We start from the raw sequence: 25,977 nt of genomic DNA, 5'->3' as shown, positions 1-25,977 counted from the left end.
AAAGTAGACACAAGGTCCCAATGTATCTACCCTGGTCACTTACTTACTTTCTTTCCTCATTCTCCTTGCATTTCTCTCTCCTCCCATTCAAGTCAAAAGAAGCTCTTCTTAGTTAGAAATTGGGAGATTCAGGTGAAACTCTGTTCCCTCTCATAATACTTGTCCAGAACATTTTGTATATTCTCCTAAAATCTTAGGCTTTGGGAAGTTAAAACCACAAAGATCATTTCTTCTGCTCTCTGCCTTTCCTGTCTTTCAACAAATGGGCACAAGTCAGCCTAAATGCTAGAACTGGTAATAATATGGGGGATAGAAAACAAATGGACATAATAAATCACAATAATTACCCTACAACATTTTAAAATAAATATATCACAGTTAACAAACGAGACAAAAACTTCACAGAATAAAAGTGAGTGCAGAATATTGTTACTGAATGTTAAAAGAGAAAGGTTTGACTTGAGACAAAATATTCGGGAAAAGCAGACAGTCTGCCTCAATACTTTTAAAGAATCCTATCACCTTTAAGAGTATATACAAATAACTGGGTATAGAGTCACACCTTTTTTCAATTTTTTAACTTATTTATTTTTAAATAGAGACGGGGTCTCGCGATGTTGCCCAGGCTGGTTTCAAACTCCTGGCCTCAAGTGATTCTCCTGCCTTGGCCTCCCAAAGTGCTGGAATTACAGGCATGAGCCACCACTTCCAGCCAGAGTAACTCTTGTATCAAAGGGAGAGTTTCTTTAGAGCAGTAGCCCAGTGATTTCTGAAAATACTTTGGAAACATCTTATAAATGGCTGCAGAGGATTGATCCTAACACACTGGGTAGTGGAGGGGCCATCCATGTGAAGGAATCTGAGGACTAGGAAGCAATAGAATCACATGATGCTACAGCTAGAAAAGTCCTAGAGATCATCTAGAATACCGCCTCCATTTATTACTTCAAGAAACTGAAGTTGACAGTGGGATGACTTCCAAAGTCAGAGAGAGACAGCAGCAAACCCAGGTTAAGAACAAGGACTCAACTGGGCTTAGTGGCTCAATGCCTATAATCCCAGCACTTTTGGAGACCAAGGCAGGCAGATCACTTGAGGTCAGGAGTTCAAGACCAGCCTGGCCAACAAAAATACAAAAATGGGCCCGGTGTGGTGACACATGACTGTAGTCCCAGCTACTCAGAGGCTGAGGCAGGAGAATCACTTGAACCAGGGAGACGGAGGTTGCAGTGAGCCAAGATTGCGCCACTGTACTCCAGCCTGGCTGACAGAGTGAGAGAGACTCCATCTCAAAAAAAAAAAGAAAAAGAATGAACAAGGACTCAATTACTTTTCTTAATAATAACTTTGTTTTTAATTGTAGAGATGGGGGTCTCACTCTGTTGCTTGGACTAGTCTTGAACTTCAGCCTTAAGCCATCCTCCCACTGCAGCCTCCCGAAATGCTGAAATTACAAGCATGAGCCACTGTGCCTGGTCAAAAGTAACTTTCAACCATTAAGAACATTTAAGGCCACAATCCCATATCCTAGAGACAAATTTGGTTAATATTTTGATAATTATTTTCCTAATAATTTTTCTTATATTATATAGATGCATTTACAGAAGTGTATACATGTGCTCAGGCTGCCATAACAAAATAACATAGGCTGGGGAGCTTAAACAACAGAAATTTATTTTCTCACAGTCTGAGGCTGGAAAGCCCAAGGTCAATATTCCCACAAGGTTTGGTTTCGGTGAACATCTCTTCCTGGCTTGCAGATGGTCACCTTTTTGCTGTGTCCTCACATGGTGGAGAAAGCAAGTTCTCGTGTCTCTTTTTCTTAAATGGGCCCCAGCCCTATTAGATTAGGGCTCCATCCTAATGACTTCATTTAACCTTTATCACCTCCTCCCAAGGCCTATGTCCAAATACAGTCAAATTGGGAATTAGGGCTTCAGCATACGAATTTGGAGGGGACACAATCAAGTTCATAGAATTCTGCCCTAGCCTCCCATAATTCAAGTCTTTATCACACGCAAGATACATTCATTCCATCCCAACAGCCCCAAAAGTCTTAACTTGTTCAATTTCCACTTCAAAGTCTAAAGTCCCAAGTCTTACCTAATTATCATCTAAATAAGACTTGAGTGATCTTGAGTAAAGAGTCATCCTAAAGCAAAATGCCTTTCCAGCTATGAACCTGTGAAGACAAATTATGTGCTTCCAAAATAAATGGTAGGGCAGACATAGGCTAGACATTCCCATCTCAAAAGAGAGAAACAGGGAAGAAAGGAAGGGGTGACAGGTCCTAAGCAAGTTCAAAGCCTACCAAAGTGAATTCCATTAGATCTAAGACTCAAGAATAATTATCTTTGGCTTGATATATCTATCTCCTTGGCTTTTCAGGAGCTGCCTCGCTGTGATAGGCCTGCCCTTTTACATAATGAAGTAAATGACCTTGCCCCCAGGTCCATGGTGAGGGTGGCAGCCCTGATGACCTCTGTCACTTTCAGGGTAATTCTTTCCTTTCCCTGGAAAACAGCACAGATTCACAGTCAAATAGCTCTATGGTCCAGTCTTCTAGAACCTAAGAAGTCCAACAGTCTTCCTTTACTCATTTCTCTCCTCTTGCATTTTACCATAAGCAGTAAGGGAGAGCCACATCACATCTTCAAAACATTGCTTAGAAATTTCTCCTGCTAGATATGCAATTTAATTGCTCTCAGGTTCTACTTTCTACAAAACACTAGAACACAAGTCAGCCAAGTTCTTTGCCACCTTATAACAAGGATCATTCTTCTTCCAGTTATTTCCTTATTAACTGTTTCTGAGACCTCACAAAAATTGCCCTTAAAATCTACACTCATACCAACATTTTGATCATGATTAATTATACATTCTCTAAGATGGAAGTTTTCTCTGTAGCTCTCCTCTTTTCTTTCTAAGCCCTCACCAGAATCACCTTTCATGCCCATATTTCTAACAATAACCCCTTTATGGAAATCTCAGTTTTTTCTAGCATGCACCTCAAAACTCTTCCAGCCTCTACCCATCACCCAGTTCCAAAGCTACTTGCGAATTTTTTGGTATTTGTTTCACCAACGATCCATCTCTTAGTACCAAAATCTGTAGCAGTTTTCTTGGATTGCCTTAACAAAATACCTTAAACTGGGTATCTTAAGCAACAGAAATTTATTTCTCACAGTTCTGGAGGCTAGAAAGTCCAAGATCAAGGGGCCAGATGACTCAATTCCTGGTGAGGGCTTTCTTCCTGGCTTACAGATGGCTACTTTCTTACTGTATCCTCACTTGGTAGGGACAGAGTTCTGCTATCTCTTCTTCTCATGAGGGCACCAGCCCTATCAGATTATGACTTCACTTAACCTTTATCACCTCCTCACAGGCCCTATCTCCAAATATAATAATATTGGGGGTTAAGGCTTCAATATATGAATGGGGGGTAGACACAATTAAGTTCATAGCAATGAGTCTTAAATTGCTTATGTATATATATACATATATACACACACACTGAGGGTTTTAAGTTGACCCTTAAACAACATAAGCTTGAACTACATGGGTCCTCATATGGATCTTTTTCAATGAGACACAGATAGAAAATGCAGGATGTGAAACCCACATATACAGTGGGCCAAGTTTTCATATAGGTGGGTTCCTAAGGGCCAAGTGAGGAACTTGATTATGCACAGATTTTGGTACATGCAGGGGTCCTGGAACCAATCCCCCAAGTATACTGAGGGATAACTGTAATACTTTTTTTTTTTTTACCAAGTTTCACGAAAATGTTCCTATTATTCAAAGCATGATTTTTAATAAATGCATAATATTCTACCTTAATGACTACTATTTTTTACTGCTGTTTAACTATTAAGTCATTTTCAAATTTTGCTACTTAAATAATTCTGCAGTGAACATCTTTGTACATATATCTTTGTCTGCTGTGATGACTGAGGATAAATTTCCAGAAATTCAGCTGCTGAGTCAAAGTCTATTACTATTCAAAGACTTGGTACATATTGATAAACTGCTTCCCAGAAACCTGTAAGAATGTATACCCCCACCTGAACACAGATTATAATTAGAATAAACTTTTTTTATAAATAAAAAAAGATCTATGTCATAAATGACCAAAAAGGCACAGATTTTTTTTTTTTTTTTTGGTGAGACAGAGTCTCACTCTGTTACCCAGGCTGGGGTACAATGGCATGATCACAGCTCACTGCAGCCTCCATCTCCCCAGGCTCAGGTGATCCTCCTGGCTCTGTCTCCCAAGTAGCTGGGACTATAGGTATGCAACACCATGCCTGGCTAACTTTTGTATTTTTTTGTAGATATGAGGTTTTGCCATGTTGCCCAGGTTGGTCTAGAACTCCTGGGTTCAAGTGATCCACCCATCTCCACCTTGCAGAGTCCTAGGATTACAGGAGTGAGTCATAGTGCCTGGCCAGATTTTTTTATTATTATATTAAAGATTTGGCCAGGCGTGGTGGCTCATGTCTGTAATCCTAGCACTTTTGGAGGCTGAGGTGGGCAGATCACTGGAGGTCAGGAGTTCAAGAACAGCCTGGCCAACATAGTGAAACCCTGTCTCTACTAAAAATACAAAAAAACTTAGCTGGGAGTGGTGGCATGGCCTGTAGTCCCAGCTACTTGGGAGGCTGAGGCATGAGAATTGCTTGAACCCGGTAGGCAAAGCTTACAATGAGCCAAGATCATGACACTGCACTCCAGCCTGGATGATGGAGCAAGACTCCTTCTCAAGAAAGGAAAGAAAGAAAAAAGAGAAAAGAGAAAAGTGAAAACAGAAAAAGATAGGAAAAGGAAAGGAGAAGAAAAAAGGAAAAGGAAGGGAAAGGAAAGGAAAGAAGGAAGGAAAGAAAAGAATAAAGAAAAGAAAAGAGGGAAGGAAGAAAAGAAGGTAGGTTAAAGAGGACAATAAATGAAATGTATGGTTATTGATTAGATCATGGCGGGGGAGGGCTATAAAAGTATATCAAAGAGATATCTGCGCTCCTATGTTTGTTGCAGCACTGTTCACAACAGGCAAGATTTGGAAGCAGCCTAAGCTTCCATCAGCAGATGAATGGAAAAGGAAAATGTGGTACATAAACACAATGGAGTACTATTTATCCATAAAAAAGATGAGATCCTGTCATTTGCAACAATATGGATGGAACTGGAGGACATTATGTTGAATGAAATAAGCCAGGCAGAGAAAGACAAACTTCACATGTTCTTACTCATTTGTGGGAGTTAAAAATTAAAACAATTGAATTCGTGGAGACAGAGAATAGAAAGATAATTACCAGAGGCTGGGAAGGGGAGTTAGGGGTGGGAGGAGATTAGGGATGGTTAATGGGTACAAAATATTGTTACCTAGAATGAGTAAGATCTAGTATTTGCTAGCACAATAGGGTGACTATGGTCAACAATAATTTATTACACATTTTTAAATAACTAAAAGAGTATAACTGGAATATTTGTAACACAAAGAAATGATAAATGCTTGAGGTGATGGATACCCCATTTATCTCGATGTGATTATTACACATTGTATGCCTGTATCAAAATACTCATGTATTCCATAAATACCTACTAGGTACCCATAAAAATTAAAAATTAAATAAAATTTTTTAAATTACAAAAAAAAGCTTTCAAAATATTTTGGGGGACAATTAGGGAGTTCTTAATATAGACTGTATTATAGACAATATTACTGTATCAGTCTTAAATTTCTTGATTGTGATCATGGTATTTCAGTTATGTTGACTTCCTAGCTCTTAGCAGAAACATACTGATGTGTTATAGCGTGTGCAGCTTATATTCAAATGATTAATAAAATACTTGTATTTTTGTGTATGTATGTATGGAGACAGAGACAGAGCAACATGAGAGAAAAATAAGAGGGGGATGAGGGAAAGAGCAAATCTGGTAAAATGCTTGTCACTGAACCTAGTAAAGGGTAATGAGTGCTCTTGGTACTGTTCTTTCAACTTTTCTATAGGTTTTATTTCTCAAAATAAAAATATATGAGGAAGCAGGCAAAAGACAAGAATGGCTTATTCATAGAAAAATAACATAGCCTGTAAACATATGAAAAATATATGGGAATAAAGTTGCTTGATTATTTAAGGTTTTTTATTTCCTCCTGCCCTCTTGGCATTTGTGCTTTAATCACTTCAATTGCATTTCATCAATGAGACCTGGAAGGAGTAGGAAGTGAAATCTCAATCATTACATTTTGCTTCTCATTAGCAGTCCTGGAAAAAGGTTTAAAAGATTAAATCAATCAAAATGAACTCATTACAATGAGTTTTGAAAAGGACCTGTAAACCTGAAAACCTGGTTTTCAATTCAGATTCTTCTGACCTTAAATGTTTGGCCCTAAATAGCAAAAAACAAAAGTTAGTAATAAATCATATGAAAAATAGGTTTTCTTTAAATAAAGAAAAAAAAAATGTTCACCTCTACCATTGGCCTTTACTTTTATCAGGAAAGTGGGCCTATAAAATGTACCAAATTGAAGGCAACCAACGGATTCACAAACCATGGACAGAGGTTTTCCTTTTCAGAAACAATATGAAGGAAGCAATAACACAGTGGTTCACACAGAGGTAGGGGCTACTAAGTCAGGTTTTCTGTGTTTGAATATTTACTTCACCAGTTACTAGCTATGTGATTTGTGGCGAATTACTCAATCTATTTATGCTTCAGCTTCCTGATCTCAAAAATGGGAACAACAGTAAAATCTGTCTTAGGGGTGTTGTGAAGTTTAAAAAAGTTAGAATACTTAAGGTCTCAGAATGGCATCTGGCATACTGTAAGACCTCAATAGTGTTAGCTGCTATGATTTGTTTGTTTTGAAACACGGTCTTGCTCTGTTACCCAGGCTGCAGTGCAGTAGCACAATCATGGCTCACCACTGCCTCGATTTCGCAGGCTCAAGTCATCCTCCCACTTCAGCCTCCCAAGTATCTGGGACTACAGGCACGTGCGACCACATCTGGTTAATTTTTTTTTTTTTTTCTGTAGAAATGAGATCTCAGTATGATGCCAAGGCTGGTCTCAAACTCCTGGGCTCAAGCAATCCTCCTGCCTCAGCCTCCCAAAGTGCTGGGAACCATGCCTAGCCTACAGTTCTTATTATTGCTAATATTACAACAACAAATGATACAATCATTACCATCATCTTCAACTTACAGTTGATGGAGTTTGGCATGAGATTCAGAAAAAACAGAGTAACATAAAAGTATCACAGTCCCCCCCTACACACACACACACACACACACATACACACATACACACATGTACACACATCACAGGTTGGAAAAGTGAAATAGATCAGACTCTAAGTCAGTCCTTTAGTGTCCCAAGCTGTTTTGAGGGAAACTGAGGAGAAGGTAACAATATACCAAAAATGTATGGCTCATTTCAAGACGTAATCTGTGTGATCTTAACAAATCAATCTCAGGAGAAATAAGTCAATCATTTATCAAATTTTATTGAGGTGTACTATGCATCAGGTGTTGAGTCAAATGCAAAGAACAGAAAATGGAACAATGTCTGTGTGTTTTAAAACTTTGTGTTCATGTCAACGAAATATATATATGTCATATGATGGATGTGCACACGGAACAATGGAAGCACACAGGAGAGACCTAAGTTAGACTTGGGGGAAGCAGAAAACAGCACAAAGATTACCCAGAGTGATGATATTTAAGCTGAGCCTTAAAGAATAATAACAGGTAAACAGGGATAGAGGGGGTCAAATCATTCCTTCAGGGGTAGAAGCTAGCAAATGTAGAAAAAAAGATGAACCCTATTTCCCTGCCTATAGCCATACAAAACCAAAAAACTTCTGCCTAAAGCTAAAAGACAGATAGCCATCAGAGGAAGGCACCTGAACAGATGTGCTTCAGGAATATCTTCTGTTTACACACATGACATCCCCACCCTCCCCAGCTCAGAATAACCCATATTCGGAGAAGCAACAGAAAGCTACAATTAAGAGATTCGTAGACAAGTTTCTCACTTACAACACTGGGCGGCAGCAGTGGGCAATGGCTTCCTCTGGCTTTCTTCTTGACTAGAATACTAGAAGCAGAAAGGAGAAAATAAATAAATAAATACAATCAGAAGCCCAAGTAAAGAGAGGGAAAAAAATCACAGCTACCTATAAAAAAGTTTAGTGTTTGGAGACAAAATTTTTATTGAACAGAAACAGAACATCCTGCTCCTATTTTCTCTGTGTGATCCTGACATATAGGCCAGACTATTGGTTATGGCCCTGGCCAAGTGAGACACGCTAAATACAGCAGGATAATGGAGAACTGTCCTGACCAAGGGCGCCTGGGCACCCACTCAGCTCTGCCAGGCAGCTGTAGAAGGTTTGGCCTTAGAATCCTTAGAATATTTCACAGTCCTCTGAGTTTTCCTGGAGCTAATGTATAGGAGATTTCCCTATTCAGGTGATGCAAGTGACAACCTATCTGGGGTTGTTTTCTCATTTTTAAATAATAGTGCTTCTTTGTTCATAAGGTCACATGGGAAGTAAGTGGAACTGCTTACCTAAGCATGTGGTGCAGTATCTGGTATCTACAAGAGTTCCTCTCCCACTAGCACTGTAACCTCTGCCATCCCACTCACCACGACCACCACAAAAACAAGTACATGGTACTGAAGACATAAGAAAATGTTCCATAAAAGGAAAATAATTATGTCCAAATCTTGAGGATGGGCCTGATTTAGAAGGCAAAACAGAAAGAGAAAGGCACAAACAAATCAACAGTCTGGAAGACAGTGAGGATAGTCTGGTTCAGAGTCCATTGGAGAATTAGAAAAATGTATCTTCGGCCGGGCACGGTGGCTCATGCCTGTAATACTAGCACTTTGGGAGGCCAAGGCAGGTGGATCACCTGAGGTCAGGAGTTCGAGACCAGCCTGACCAACATGGAGAAACCCCGTCTCTACTAAAAATACGAAATTAGCCAGGTGTGGTGTCACATGCCTGTAATCCCAGCTACTAGGGAGGCTGAGGCAGAAGAATCGCTTGAACCTGGGAGGCGGAGGTTGCCGTGAGCCGAGATCATGCCATTGCACTCCAGCCTGGGCAACAAGAGCGAGACGCTGTCCCAGAAAAAAAAAAGAAAAGAAAAATGTATCTTGGCCAGCAACTTGCAAACATGAGGTTTGGAGTTCTCATCCTGACCTGGTCACTTATTCATAAGCTATGAGATCCAAGGCAAGTCAGAGCTTCTCTAAAACTGTCAATGAACGAGTTACTTATTAACTCAACAAATATTGATTGAGTATCCACTATGTGCAAAGCCTTGTTCTAGGCACTGGGAAAACAGAATTTGTAAATCATGGTAAGAATTCGAACTTTTCTAGTGTGCTGAGAAGCCCTTTTGGGTTTTAAGCATGAGAGGATTATGATTTGATTATACATTTAAAAGATCTGGCTGCTGTATGAGATGAACTGTAGGGAACACAAGGGGAAATAGAGTAATTATTGCAACAATCCAGACAAAAGTTAATGGTGTTGTACAAAACATTATGAGTATCAGTAGTTAAGAGCATTTCAAATGGTTGGGATCCAAAATACAAAACACTTTTTGTATATAAATATACTTTATAAGCAATAAAGTATGGTACAAATGTCAGAGGTAGATACTGTTATTACTAATTTCCACAGAGAATAAGAAAAGTCAGGCACAGTGTAAACAATATGATAGCACTAGCAAAACTGCGAATCACAAAAATGTTCAAAACATCTTTTTTTAGACAGATTCTCGCTCTTTCGCCCAGGCTGGAGCGCTGTGGAGTTATTTTGGCTCACTGCAACCTTCGCCTCCCGGGTTCAAGCAATTCTCGTGCCTCAGCCTCCCGAGTAGCTGGGATTACAGGCGTGAGCCACCACACATGGCTAATTTTTGTATTTTTAGTAGAGATGTGGTTTCACCATGTTGGCCAGGCTGGTTTTGAACTCCCGACCTCAGGTGATCCGCCTGTTTCGGCCTCCCAAAGTGCTGGGATTACAGGTGTGAACCACTGTGCCCAGCCAAGTTCAAAACATCTTGAAGGTCAAACATCCACTCCAAAGTAACAAAAGAACTTGGTTATAAATAATAACCACTACAAATAATTATGATTTTTATAAACAGTACATAGACATAACCATGAGGAATCCCAAAATTTTAAGTATTAAGAAGAATTCAGACCTAAGAGATCAGAGTAGACATTTTCAGAAGCTATATTTAATGAATCTGTTCCAGGCCCAAAACAGAAAGCTTAAGTCCAACTAGAGTATAATTAATAATGTTAAGATGGCTAAGAAAAAAGCTACAAAATCTATCTACAAAAAACAGACAAGGATAGTAGAAGAAAGGAAAATTATAGGCCAATTTCAGTTATGAATATAGAGACAAAAATCCTAATTAATAGATTACGAGGCCAAATCTGTCATATAAGTGTGTGTAATATTCATATGTGAATATGTATGTATATGTGTGCATACGTATGTATGTTAGCATATAAATGTACATATATCCTGTCCAGGTGAATATTAAATGCTAGGCCAGTTCAATATCTGAAAATCTACTCATGTAATTCACCATATTAAACAGATCAAAGGAGAAAAACTATGTGATCTAATAGATGCAGAAAAAGATTTGATAAAACCCCATACTTTTTCATGACAAAAATGCTCAGAGAATAAAAAAGAAAATAGAATTTCCTTAATCTGATAAAGAGTATCTACCAAAATCAATGGCAAACAGCATACTTTAAAACTTATAAAGCAGTCCCCTTACAGTCAGAAGACGGACAAGCCTCTCCACTCTTACGATGTTAAAAATTATACTAGATGTCTTAGTCATTGAATGTTTTAAATAAAAGGTCATGAGAAACAAGAAAAGTCTGAGAAAATATCACAACCAAGAGAAGCCTAAGGAGACATGACAACTAAGTGTAATGCAATATCCTGGATGAGATCCAATAACAAAAACAAAAAAGACACAAGGTAAAAACTAAGGAAATCTGAATAAACTATGGAATTTTAGCTATTTTTTTAGCTAACAATAAAACAAATAAAAAATACTCTTTAGCTAATAATAATGTATCAATATTAGTTCATTAACTGTAACAAATGTATCATACTAATGAAACTGCCTTTGCAAAAATCATAACTAAGGAAAGTATGACAGAGAAAGAAATCAGACCTAACCAGTTCCATCTTGCTTCTAATCTTTAAGCTGTCCTTGTTCATTCCTGGGCATAGGCTGAACTAACTTGATAATAGCCCTTTTCCAAAAAGAACCCCTTCTTGCCTGGGGACCACTCTGCCTTTGCAGGACTAACAAATTAGCTACAAGATTAGAAATCACCTTAGGGGTCATGCAGCCTCTGGCTCCAAAAGTGTCCAAGAGTCTGAACCTCACCAAATTGCTCCTGGGAATAACATCACTATTATAAAACCTAAGATCAGTGCTTGGGATATCTTGCAGATCCTGCACTAGATGGATCAGCTGACACTACCCGTCTGGCCCAACCAGTTCTGCCATCCCACCCAGGAACAGAAGACAGCAAGAAAAACTCACTTCTACCTGCTATCATTCCATCTCCAACCTAACCAATCAGCATTCCCCACTTCCCAAACCCCTACCTGCCAAATTATCTTTAAAAACTCTGATGCCCGAATGCCCCAGGAGACTGATTTGAGTAATAATAAAACTGCAGTCTCCTGCACAGCTGGCTCTGGGTGAATTACTCTTTCTCCACTGCACCTCCCCTGTCTTCATAAATCACTTCTGTCTAGGCAGCACATAAGGTAAACCCGTTGGGCAGTTACACTAATGTAAGATGTTAATAATAAGGGAAATCATAAGATGGGGTGGGGGAGGGGATGAATATCTGCTCAACACTTCTGTAAATCTAAAACGTCTAAAAAATGAAGTCTGTTAATAAAAATATATGTATAAACAGGCCTGGCACAGTGGCTCATACCTGTAATCCCAGCACTTTGGGAGGTCAAGGTGGGCCGATCACCTGAGGTCAGAAGTTCAAGACCAGCCTGGTCAACATGGTGAAACCCCATCTCTATTGAAAATACAAAAATTAGCCAGGCATGGTAGCACATGCCTGTAACCCCAGCTACTTGGGAGGCTGAGGCAGGAGAATCGCTTGAGCCCAGGAAGTGGAGACTGCAGTGAGCCAAGATCGTGCCACTGCACTCCAGCCTGGGTGAAAGAGTAAGAATCTAAGAAAAAAAAATATATTTTATATATATTTATATAAAATGTATAAACAATTCAAACACGTAGAAACATAAAGCATAAGGACTGTAAGGAGAATAAAAACTGTAATTTAAAGATGCAAAACCTAGTTACATAGAAAATCTAAGGGAATCTCTAAACTATTAGAACTATTAGGGGTTGATGAGTAAGATCAATACTTTAAAAAGATGAGTAGCAAAGCATTTACTTATAATAGTAATGTGATAACCAACTAGATAGTGTAATTTTTAGAATGTACCATTTGCAACAATTAGGAAAAAAAAATCTAACAAAAGTAGTATAACACTTACGTGGAGAAAAAATATCTTCCCCCCTGCTATAGTCTGAAAATTTGTATCCCACCACCCCTGCCCCCACCAAAAATTCACCTGTGTGATGATACTAGGAGGTAGGGCCTTTGGGAGATGATTAGGTCATGAGGGTGGAGCCTTCATGAATGACATAAGCACCCTTAAAAAAGAGGCTCCACTCAAGCCTGTAATCCCAGCACTTTGGGAGGCCGAGGCGAGTGGATCACGAGGTCAGGAGATCGAGACTATCCTGGCTAACATGGTGAAACCCCGTCTCTACTAAAAATACAAAAAAAAACTAGCCGGGCGTGGTGGCGGGCGCCTGTAGTCTCAGCTACTTGGGAGGCTGAGGTGGGAGAATGGCATGAACCCGGGAGGCGGAGCTTGCAGTGAGCCGAGATCACGCCACTGCACTCCAGCCTGGGAGCACAGCGAGACTCCGTCTCAAAAAAAAAAAAAAAAAAAAAAAAGGCTCCAGAGAGCATGCTTCCATCACATGAGAATAGAGCAAGGTGCTGTCTATGAACCAGGAAATGGGCCCTCACCGGACAATGAATGTGCCAGTGCCTTGATCTTGGACTTCCCAGTCTCCAGAACTATAAGAAATAAGTCTCTGCTGTTTATAACCTATCCAGTTTGCATTTTTATAGCAATCCAAATAGACTAAGACATCCCCTATAGCACTTCTCAGCTTCTAATACTCAACTATATTTATTATATTTCTTGCTTACTGTCTGATTCTGCCTATGTGATCCATGAGGGCAGGGATCTTCAACCTCTGATGTATATTAAACACAGAATAGTGCACGGTACATGGTGCTTAATAATTGGTTTGGTGAATGAATAAATCTCACCAATAAGCAGGGAAATACAAATTAAAACAATTTCTATACTCATTAGATTAACAAAAATTTACAATCTGGTAACACCAAGTATCAGTAAGGAAACAGTGAAACAGGAAAAGGGTAAATGTAAATTGTACAATCACTTTAGAGAGCAATTTAGTAATATCTAGTAAGGTTGAACACAGCATATCCTACAACCAAGCAACTATCATTCCAGGTAAACACCCAGAGATTCTCTCAGATATAAGCATAGAGAAACAGGTTCAGAAATGTTCACTGCAGCATGCATTTATAACAGTGAAAACCTAATTGCCCATGAGTAGCAAAAGTAATACAATGTGGTACAATCCAGCTCTGTAAAGTGGTAGATGCCCAAGTCAGTCTTGATTAGCGCCTCTAGGCCCACGAGGTGTATGGGAAATGTCATACACTGTAGAATAAAAAAGTTAGACTCTATATTGTATTTTAAAAATGATTTTGCAGCAAGTGTGATGAAATCTTAATAATTATTGAATCTTAGGGATGGGTATACACATGGGTTTCCTTTTATTTTTCCTGTATTTGTATGTATACTTAAATGTTTTTCATGATAAAAATAGAAAAAGAGAAGAGACAGAAGCCAACTTGAAGAAACTCCCATTGACCAAAGATGAGATCATTTTAGTATCAAAAACAATGTCCAGCCTGGGCAACATAGTAAGACCCCATCTCCACAAAAAATTTAAAAACTAGCTAGGTGTTTTTAAACCTGAGTCTCCTGTAGTCTCTGCTACTTGGGAGGCTGAACTGGGAGGATCACTTGAACCTAGAAATTTGAGGATGTAGTTAGCTATGATTGTGCCACTGCACTCCAGCCTGGACAAAAGAGCAAGACCCTGTCTCCAAAAAAGAATGATTGCAATGGGTGGAAATACATGATCGAATATACCCAAATTTATAAATACATAGTAATATTCCATTTAAAAAAGAAAACAACTTACTGGTCACCTTGAGAAGTTGCTGAGGCAAAAGTTCATTATTCTAAAAATAGATAAGAGAATGTTTTTCTTATAAAGACTGTATTTCAGTGAACCAAATAGCTAGCTGGTAAGAGAAAATATTTTTTTATAGACAAATCATAGCTAATAAATGCTGAAGGGATAATATAATTAGACTATCAGGCCAGTCACAGTGGCTTCTGCCTGAAATCTCAGCACTTTGGGAGGCCAAGGTGGGCAGACCTTTAGAGGCAGGAGTTCGAGACCAGCCTGGGCAACAAGGTGAAATCCTGTCACCACTAAAAAATACAAAAATTAACTGGGCATGGTGGTGCATGCCTGTAATCTCAGCTACTTAGGAGGCTGAGAAACTCAGGAGGCGGAGGCTGCAGCGCCACTCCAGCCTGGGCGACAGAGTAAGGCTGTCTCAAAAAAATAAAAAGAAAAGAAAGAAAGAAAACCATCATTTTTCAGACTCTAACAAAATAATCATCATCATTTGCAGCTAAAACCACTAGCTAAGAGGCTGATGGAAAAATATCATAATGAATGAAATGGGCTGACGATACTTGAATCCACTGTTGAATTTTAACATCACGCCTATCAAAAGTGAACTACAACTTCGTCTTCAAACTAATAGATGCACTTTTCAGTTTAAAGGAAGTAAGAGAGATAAAGGAACACGGTAAATAAAACCTGGGGACACAATCAGCAAAATCCACAATGTGCAGAATTCTACAAAACAGATGAGGGTAAGTGAATGATTTTACAACTAAAATGATTTAAAGAGCTGAGCTTGGTGTCTCATGCTTGTAAACCCAGCACTTTGGGAGGCTGAGGTGGGCAGATTGCTTGAGCCTAGAAGTTTGAGATCAGCCTGGGCAAATGGTGAAACACCATCTCTACAAAAAAATACAAAAATAAAATAAAGTAAAATGATTGAAGAGACATGATAGCCAAATGGGCACATCTTATCTGGCTCTTGAAATGAAAAAATCAACTATGAAAAAACATCTTCTAGATATTAAAGGAAATTGAAAAAACTAGGTATTGGATGACACTAAGAAATTGTTAAGTTCAACATGATAATGGCATTGTGGTTTTTTTAAAAAAGCATTACCTGTTAGAGATCTATACTGATATATTTATGGGTGAGACAAGATAATACCTAGGCTTGTTTTTTGTTTTTGATACGGAATCTTGCTCTATCACTCACACTGGAGTGCAGTGATGTGATCTTGGCTCACTGTAGCCTCTGCCTCCTGGGTTCAAGCGATTCTCCTGCCTCAGCCTCCTAAGTAGGTGGGATTACAGGTGCCCGCCACCACGCCCAGCTAATTTTTGTATTTTTAGTAGAGATGGGTTTTCACCATGTTGGCCAGGCTGGTCTTGAACTCCTGACCTCAAGTGATCTGCCCACCTTGGCCTCCCAAAGTGCTGGGATTACTGGCATGAGCCACCACACCCGGCCAGATTGGTTTTAAAATACTCCAGCAAAAAAAGGGAAGAGTAACTATATTTTTTCATGTTTCAAAATTTCCATAATAAAAAAGTTTTTAAATGGAAAAGCAACCAAAATGAGATAACACTTCATACATGCTAAGAATGGAAGAATGGATATAATAAAAAAGATAATAACAAGTGTTGACATGGATATGAAGAAATTGAAACCTTTATACACTGCTGGTAAGAGTATAAAATGTCACAGCCACTTTGGAAAATAGTCTGGCAGTCTATCAGTTAAATACAGAGTTACCATGTGATCTAGCAATTCCGCTCCCAGGTCATATCCAAGAGAAGTGAAAAGATATGTCCACACAGAATTTTGTACGTAAATGTTCAAAGTAGCATTATCCATAACAGCTAACAAGTAGAAACAACCCAACTGTCCATCAACTAATTAATGAATTTAAAATATACTACATCCATATGATGGAATGTTATTTGGCAATAAAAAGGAATTTATTTACATGCTAAAACATGAATGAAACCTTGAAAACATTATGCTACGTGAAAGAAAACAAACGACCACATGTTACATAATTTCATTTATCAGAAATGTGCAGAATAGGTCCATAGAGACAGAAGGCTGATTAGTGGGTGGATAGGGCTGAGGAGGATAGGGAAGAATGGAGACTGATGGCTAAAGGCACAGGGTTTCTTTATGGGGCAATGAAAATATTCAAAATTGTGGTGATATCCATGGGCACAACTATGAAGCTAGTAAAAGCCACTGAATTGTAAGCTTTAAATGAGTGAACTGTATGGTATATACGAATTATATTTCAATGAAGCTGCTAAAAAGATAAACAGCATAGTGGAAGAAGGATGAAAGATAAAAACTTAGTGAGTGCCATACACTAGAATAAAAACAGAAGGCAAAAATCTGATTTGGAGTTGTGGTGACATCCATAGGGCACAACTATGAAGATACTAAAAGCCACTGAATTGTAAGTTTTATATGAGCGAACTGTACAGTATATACAAATTATATTTCAATAAAACTGCTAAAAAGATAAACTGCACAGTGGAAGAGAGGATGAAAGATGAAAACTTAGTGAGTGTCACACCCTACAATAAAAACAGAAAGCAAAAATCTGATATGCAGTTGGGAACCACAGACCAAGAACTATTAATAGAACTTATAAAATTCCACAATTTTTGTATAAGTTATATTTGGTTTTTAAATTGTTTTAGTCCCTTCTTCTGATTCTGCATAATGACACACAGTAAAGCCTATAAAACAAAAAAAGTACAACATGCTTCTTTATCAGGAAAACAAGGATGATGGCAGTCTGAAAGGTACCACTCCACAGCCAGGCTTCAGATGAACAAAAACACAAAGTAATGTAGATGCAAAAAAAGCAGAAATGCTCAGAGTTACTATGTGGAGAAGGAGGACTGGAGCTTTCAACAACAAAGAAAAGTTGGGATGCTGGTGTGGGCATGAGAAGAGTTATACAGTTTAATAACAGAAAGCCTACCAAGAATAAAAGAGGTAAGGGAAAACCCTGAAAAGAGTAGATGTTGCTTGTCCCAAATGCCATTTCTTCATCTTTCATTTAACTCACTGTGGGTTGAACTATGTCCTAAAAGATATGTTAGACTTCTAACCCTAAGTATCTGTGAATATGACCTTATTTTGAAACAAGGTCTCTGCAGACATAATCAAATTAATTCAATGACTAGCGTCCCTATAAGAAAAATGGAAATTTAGACACAGACACACAGAGACAGGAGAATGCATTGTGAAGACACAGACAGACACACAGGGAGGCACGTGACAACGAAGGCAGAGATCAGAATGATACATCTGCAAGCTAAGGAACAGCAAGGACTGCCAGCAGCCATCAGAGGTAGAAGGGTATAGGATGCTTCCTCCTTCAGAGCCTCCAGATGGAGCTGAACTGATCTTGCTGACAGCCTAATTTCAGACTTCCAGTCTCCAGAACTGTGTGAAAACAAATTTTGGTTGTTGTAAGTCACCTAGTTTGTAGAACTTTGTTATGGCAGCTGTAGGAAACAAATACAGTCATCAAACCACTGCATTTCCCTTTATGTACTAGTCTATGGATGTGTACTCGTCATCAATCACCAAATCCAATAGCTCTATTTCATAATTCACTTGTTTTAACATGGGATACTGTCAAGAATTTCTGCCTTGGATCTGTTTTTTCCTTTGTTCCATGACTCTTTCCTGGTTATGTTATTCTCGCTCTTTAAGGTTGCCCTTTCTCAGTCTCTTTTGTTTCTCAGAATTCTATGTTTAAGGTTTCCCAAGATTTTGTTCTTGAATACTGTCTCCATATGCTCTACCTGAGGAAGTTTTTCTATTCCTATGACTTCAATTGTTTCTCATATATTAATGAAGCTCTATGCCTACAGCTCCCTACCCCATTCAAACCTCAGCTTCCGATTATCTCATGAAATTGTTTATCAAAAATTTCTGCTGAAATATCCTCTGGCACTCAAAGTATATCTTACAATCAGACCCATTTTTTAGTAGCCCACATGTCCAAAATAAACAAATTTATCATCTTTTCTCTCCCTCAGCAAGAACAAAAACATTCTCCAATCCTGATGCCCCAGGTTGAGCTGAATGTGTTCTCTTATACACACCAGCCTCATCTCTGGAGGTAAGTTAGGACTGGCAAGACCAAACAATGCAACAGTCTAAACATCCTCAAAAACAGGACACAAATAAGAATAATATCCAAAAATCTGGGAGACAGTAGAAGCAAAAGAAATGCCTCCAACTCACACACAAAAGAGGACAGATTCCCTGGTGCAAGCTCCTTCCCTAACAGTCCAGAGCCAGACTAGTACCACAGAATGGGAGAATGGGAAGAACAGAATAAATGGGAGATGGGACCTTCTAGTGACATTTCAGGAAATCTTCTAGCTGTCTTTTTTCTTTAACGCAATTTAAATGATTTCATTCTCAGGACAACATGCTCTTGGACCCCTTCCTGGGCAACCTATAAAGAGTATTGGAGATTTCCCCCTATTCCTCTATACTGCAAATAAGGCTGTTCCTACCTCATTGTCAGCTCCCAAGGCATTGATTTGCTCCCATTTGTAGGTCCAATATCTGGCTTCCTCCTCTGGGATATCTATCATTAAAAAAAAAAAAGAAGAAGAAAAAGAAAACAAATCACATCAGCAGGTAATAAATCATCAGCAGATAATACTTTATTCAGTCTAATGACTGAAGTCAGAGGGTAGTAGTGATGCACAAGTTTTAACTGGTGGTTTGGTTCTTGTCATGAACATTATCTTTACTCTTCACAAAAACCAATATAATGTACGTTATTCCCATTGTTGTTTTGTAGATGAAGAAGCTGAAGTTCAGAGCGGTAAAATAATCTGGCCAGGGTGACAGTTTATAAAGAGATGAGCCATGATTCAAACCATGGTTTGTATGATTCCAAAAACTACATTCTTTCTATGTAACCGTACTACCTTCCCCTCAGTAAGACCAAAACCATCCAAAGGATTAGCTTAGAAGAAAAGTCACATGCTGAGATACTGAGATGCTCAAAATTCAAAGGTTTTCTCCCAAAAAATTAAAAGTAGAATTACCATGTGACACAGTTCTCCCACTTTGGATTATATATATGAAAGAGGTGAAAGCAGGATCTCAAAGAGATATTTGCACACCCAAGTTCCTAGTAGCATTATTCACAATAACCTAGAGTTGAAGCAACCCAAGTGTCCACTAATGGATGAAAGGATTAACAAAATGAGAGACTTGCATATGGAGCATTATTCAGCCTTAAAAGGAAGAAAATCCTGCCACATGCCATAACATGGATAAACTTTGAGGACATTACACTAAATGAAATAAGTCCATCACAAAAAAAGACAAATACTGTATGATTTCACTTATGTAAGGTAACTAAAGTAGTCAAATTCACAGAAAAGAAAGAATGGTGGTTGCCAGTGGCTGTGGGGAGGGGGAAATGAGAAGTTGTTTGATGGGGACAGAGTTTTAGTTTTGCAAGGTGAAAAAGTTCTGGATATCTGCTGCACAACAATGTGAATGTACTTAACACTAGTGAACTGTACACTTAAAAATGGTTAAGATGCTAAATTTTCAGTTATGTCTCTTACCACAATTAAAATTTTTTTAAAAAGAAGCTATTAAAAAATACTCCATAGGTTTTATGCCTGGAAAGTATTAGATGATCAAATATTTGCTAAGTGAGTCACTAACTGAAAATATTTGAATTCTTAAAAAATAATGGTATAATGGTATATCCTCATTTCTAAATATTTCAAATTGACTATAACAACTTATCCCCAAAACTCACCTTTTAAAAACATCAAGTATAGGGCCAGGCGCGGTGGCTCAAGCCTGTAATCCCAGTGCACTTTGGGGAGGCCGGGAGACTTGGCGGATCACGAGGTCAGGAGATCGAGACTATCCTGGCTAATGGTGAAACCCTCATCCTTACTAAAAAATACAAAAACTAGCTTGGGTGGTGGCGAAAGCGCCTATAGTCCCAGCTACTCGGGAGGCTGGAGGCAGGAGAATGGCGTGAAACCCAGGAAGCCGGAGCTTGCAGGTGAGCTGAGATCCGCCACCGCACTCCAGCCTGCAGACAGAGGAGACAGGACTCGTCTCAAAAAACAAAAAAAAAAAACCTGATATTTAAAAAAAAAATAAAATAAAATAAAATAAATAAAAATAAAAATAAAAACATCAAGTATGACCATATTACCAGCAGTAAAGAGAAACACTCAGGCAATATATGGATCATATCAACTTCAGAGATATTTAAACAGATACACTTTCTAGTAGCCCACATGAATAAAGCAAATATAGCCCTTTCCTTTCTCCTTTGTTCCACCTGTCCAAAACTTCCGTTCCTTCCCTTCAACTAGCTCTTTAACAATTGGTAGCAATATTTCAAAGTCTTATTTAAAAACGCACACACTCACCTTCAAATAGTCTACAACGTAATTTGTATAGTGCTTTCTCATACATATGGTACATCCATAAAATGGTATACTACGCACTTGTTACAAAGAAGGAGAGTGGGAGGTGCAAGGTGGAAGAGGAGCTGCTGCTGCTGCCGGTCTATATGCTCTGATGTGGGATGATTTACCAAGATATATTAAATGCAAAACAGCAAGGCACAGGGAATGTGTTAGAATATGCTACTATTTGCATTTTAAAAAGAAGATGGTGGGGTGTGTGTGTGTGTGTGTGTGTGTGTGTGTGTGTGCGCTTATATTCAGAAACTGACTCTGGAAAGATACACAAGAAAGTATTAATAGTGGTAGCCTATAGGAAGAAAATTGATTTCTGAAGGGACTTTTCACTGGATAACTTCTTAAACCATTGTAAATTTATTCCTGCCTCACTCCACAAAAATAGTTTTAAGGAGAAAAAATATAGAGAGATACAAGCATGTTTATCGCAGTGCTATTTATAACAGTATAAACTTCAAACAATCCACAAGAAGTAGTTAAATGTATTATACAAATAGTTAAAATTAAAAGCCCCAGCTCTAGAGTCAGACCATGGCCAAAATACTTAAATACTCTCTGTCTTAGTTTGCTTATCTCTAAAGTGGGGAATAATAGTTGGGTCTGCCTCAAAGGACTGAAATGAGGATTAACTGAGCTAACATATGTGAATACTTAGTGACATGTCCACCAGCACACAATAATTCACCATAAATGTTATTTTGTTATTATTAAATCTTTTTTTTTTTTTTTTCTTTTTTTTGAGACAGAGTCTCGCTCTATCGCCCAGGCTGGAGTGCAGTGGCGCAATCTTGGCTCACTGCAACCTCCATGCCTCCCGGGTTCAAGCGATTCTCCTGCCTCAGCCTCCTGAGTAGCTTAGATTACAGGTGCACGATACCACGCCCAGCTAATTTTTTCTATTTTTAGTAGAGATGGGGTTTCACCATGTTGGTCAGACTGGTCTCAAACTCCTGACCTCATGATCCGCCCACCTCAGCATCCCAAAATGTTGGGATTACAGGTGTGAGTCACTGTGCCTGGCCCTGATTTTTAAATAAAATCAACCACTAAAAGTAGAAGAATAATGTCTATTTTATACAATATTTGTAACTATGTAATTAGTGAGTGAAATCAGTCAAAAAGTAATACAACATTAAAAATACAACCATTTAAAGTCTCTGGAAATGGTCCTCAGTGCATACATCAAACAAAAAAACATTTATTCAAGACTATCTACTAAAATTTGGTGAAAATGGACAGTATCTGTGGTATTTGAACCAACACCCACTCCCTCCAGTTGATTTTCCCTTCACTTGCAGCTTGGTCTACGTCCCACAAGAAAGACTGCCTTTCTATTTTTCTGAAATAATAGTTGTTCTGAGTTTAGTTCTTTCCGAGTTAGCTGGAAAATCATGTCATTTTTGCTTAAATCACCATAGGATACAAGATACAAATACACTGAGATCATAAAACAACAGCAGTAACAACAGGATATGCAAATATCAATAATATGAATGGTAAAAAATTAAAATAAAACTAACGGAAATCAACTAAACTAAAACAAGACACCATACAAAAAATCAAATAAAGATTAATTGGGAAATACAAAAGACTGCCAAGGATGTGCAGAAACAGGCACTCCTCAGATATAATTTATAAGAGTATAAATTGGTATAACCTTTTGGACAAGGAACTTAGTAGATTCCATAAAAAGTAATTGTGTACATACCCTTTGATCCAGCAATTCTACTTTAAGAAATGTATTCTAGACTCAAAATGGGCAAAGATATACAGAGTTGTTAGTTAGCAGTATATAACATCAAAAAAAACTGAAAAAACCTACATGTCAATCAATAAAGGAGTACTTAAATAAATTATGGTAGGCCGGGCGTGGTGGCTCACACTTGTAATTCCAGCACTTTAGAAAGCCGGGGTGGGCGGATCATTTGAGGTCAGGAGTTCGAGACCAGCCTGACCAACATGGTGAAACTCTGTCTCTACTAAAAAATACAAAAAATTAACCAGATGTGGTAGCACAAGCCTGTAATCTCAGTGACTCGGGAAGCTGAGGCATGAGAATTACTTGAACCCAGGAGGCAGAGGTTGCAGTGAGCCAAGATCGTGCTGCTGCCCTAAAGCCTAGGCAGAGCAAGACTCCATCTCAAAAAAATGAAAAAAAACAAAAACAAAAAACAAAAACACAAAAACAAAAAAAAAGATAAATTATGGTAGAGGCATCTGTTCAAATGAACAAGATAGATCTTAAAGTATAACATGGAACGATGTCCAGGATAAATGTCTAAGTAGTTTGTAAAACACTATATATCAGTATATACATATTATATAGAGTATGATCCAAATTTTGCCAAAATAAGTTTTTAGAAAATAAGTATCATGTGTCTAAACCAAAATACAAGAATGTTAACAGTGGTTTCACACTGGGAAATGCAAAGAAGGTTAAAGGAACTGGGAAAATAAACTTTTAACTTTATCCATGTACATTTTCTTACTATTTGAATTTTTATCATGAGCATGTATTGTGATTTAATTCACATTTTAAATTGTTATTCATCAGTGCTATTTCTTAAATTAACAAATCAGAAGGTATATATAGTCACTTCAAGACAATAAATGTTTATTTTCAAAATAATAAATCTAACAAGCAAATATTTTGTAAGTCATTATAATAAATAGTCACAGAAAATTAGATGAGTTGAAGAGAATGCTTTTTAGTGTAGATTCTTTAAAGCGCACCATTCTATATTCTACTTTGCACCATTCCCTGGGTGAAGTGTTAAAAGAGAGTGAATGAAGACAGAATATCCTCAAAAGAGATGGCTGAGGTGACAAAATATACATTAATGAAACAACTAGCAAACAATTCCAAACAATATGGTAAAAATTATTAAATAGTTTTAAAATTTTAATCAAATAGACTCACCAAAAGGCAACTCAAATCTTGTATCAAGCAAAATTTTATGAGGAGTTGGGTTTCTAGTTCCACAGATCTCATCATCTTTCATTAACGTCTCTGCCTCCAATGTGGACCATTCCCCAGGCCCTTCCTAGGACACAAAGATCTAAGATTAAAGTTTAATCTTTCTTGGCTCCCTCTTAGTCCAAGAGTCAGGTTTTTTTCTCTGAAGTTCTGTGCTTGAGCTTCTGAGGGCCATTCACATCCTGATAAGGCAAACACACCACTGTCACCACCTGCCTCCACTGCATGTGGCTTCCATTTTCCCTCTTTGGTGGGGAAGCAGCTTTCAGTGCTCAGCTCTGCAGGTCTAACGAGGACAAAATGTCTCGAGTAGCATACTCTAAAACTAAGTACCTCTGTGGATCAATATTTAACCTGCACAGTTCTTAATGGCTGCGTCACTGTTTCTAGTCAGTAAAAAGCTACTAACATTGTTGGCTAAATAGGACTGAACTGGGGTTGCAATGAAAATGAACTGCCCATCTGCCTGGGGGAGTAGAGACTTAGCTAGAACTAAAAGAAATACAGAAAATAGAGGCAACTTCAACTTCCCCACTCCCAGAGAAAACTCATGGTCCATGTTAACACCAAATAGGAATATAACAGATTTTGTCCAGGTGCAAAGTGGGGAAATGATGCTCAGTTATGGTCTAGTCTAGGAAAGTGAGGCAAGAGTTCAATCCTAGAAAAAACGTATAGACAGTGTGAATATAAATTGCCAAACCTGGTAGTTCCTCAAACTCTGTTAGGGTTACATGCAGAAGAAGGGCACTGAAAATCAGTTCCTTGGAGACTGGTAACTCAAAGAAACAAAGCAGAGAATAGCCAGCCAGCTGGCTAAGGAAGTTTAATGGGACTCCTCCCAGGGCAGCGACTTAGAGGAGAACATAGAAACCACAAGTACCCTAAGTAAACACACACACACAGACACACACATACCTCAGAAGGGACTATCTACCTGATAAGGCTGAAGAGGTGCTCTGGAGCCTGTGAGTTCAGTCACAGGACACAGGGTAGGCCAGACTTAAATAAAATCATCTGAACCTTCAGGTGAAGTTAGGAACAGGCAGGTTGCATGCCCTCTAATTAGAAAGGGGGAAGAATAATCCAAGATGCATGGATGAATATTAGCTAAAGTGGAGCTAGCATGGGGAGAAGCAAGGGCTGGGAACCATACTTCCAAACAGGCAATGCAATGACTGACCTCATCCGACTGACGAATAGTCTTCAGTGCAATCCACACAGTCCCCACCATGGTGTCCCAGATCAGTCCTTTGTTCCATACCTCCACACTTAGACCCAGGTCCAGGCGACTAATCTCACTAAGAGAAAGAGGAAAGCCCTTTGAGGAAAGCTAGACAATATGAAAGAAACAACTACATCTCCTGTTTTGCTAAACTTTGAATGCTTTCTCACCAGGATCCTGTCTTCAGGGAAAATCAAAATTTCCCAGAATGCCGTGACCATTTTTAGGCTCCAAGAAACCTATGTAAGGTGTCCACAGAAAACTGCCTTTGTTACAGTTAAATAAGTTCCAGAGACCTGCTGCTCTACCACATAGTGCCTCCAGTTAACAATAAGGTATTGTGCAACTCAAAATTTAAGAGGGTAGATTTCATATTAAATGTTCTTAACACACGCATACAACAAAAAAAGGAGACACAAGTAAACTTTTAGAGTTGATAAATATATTTATTACCTTGATTATGGTGATGGTAACACAAGTGTATACATGTCTAAATTGTACACATTAATTATGTACAGTTTTTTATATACCATTTAAACCTCAGTGGGGATGGGGGAAAAAAAGAAAGAAAAATGCCTTTGTCTATCCATTCTTTCCACTTTGGAGATACAATCATGATTAGACTAATGCAGTTTCACACAATATGAGGCCAAGTAATGAGGACATTACTGCCAGGCCTGCCTGCCAATTTCCACCCATAGGCAACAGTTTCATATGTTTTATTGTCAACTAACACTGCTTCAACTTAAACTACACATTGTATACAGGAAACTTTTAGGAAAGGTAAGTCTACTTTACAAGATTTATGAGGCTAGGCATGGTGGCTCAAGCCTGTAATCCCAGCACTTTGGGAGGCGCACGGATCACCT

At 38.5% G+C, this 25,977-nt stretch overlaps 1 protein-coding gene across 6 annotated transcripts in view; it reads right to left on the bottom strand.

Annotated features, from left to right (window-relative positions):
- UNC13B (unc-13 homolog B) overlaps window positions 1-25,977 on the bottom strand; it is a 232,897-nt gene that overhangs the window by 137,320 nt on the left and 69,600 nt on the right. For all 6 annotated transcript variants that reach the window (XM_031654840.1, XM_009188557.4, XM_009188558.4 and 3 more), the window contains exons 4-7: window positions 25,067-25,184; window positions 23,827-23,950; window positions 18,948-19,021; window positions 8,040-8,097 (exon numbers count right to left, since the gene is read on the bottom strand). In XM_031654840.1, the coding sequence (XP_031510700.1) occupies window positions 8,040-8,097; window positions 18,948-19,021; window positions 23,827-23,950; window positions 25,067-25,184 (374 nt within the window). The remainder of the gene's footprint in view (window positions 1-8,039; window positions 8,098-18,947; window positions 19,022-23,826; window positions 23,951-25,066; window positions 25,185-25,977) is intronic.

The sequence above is a fragment of the Papio anubis genome, chromosome 13, assembly GCF_008728515.1.
Source record: "Papio anubis isolate 15944 chromosome 13, Panubis1.0, whole genome shotgun sequence".
Taxonomy (NCBI): domain Eukaryota; kingdom Metazoa; phylum Chordata; class Mammalia; order Primates; family Cercopithecidae; genus Papio; species Papio anubis.
This window is presented reverse-complemented; position numbering and strand designations above follow the sequence as displayed.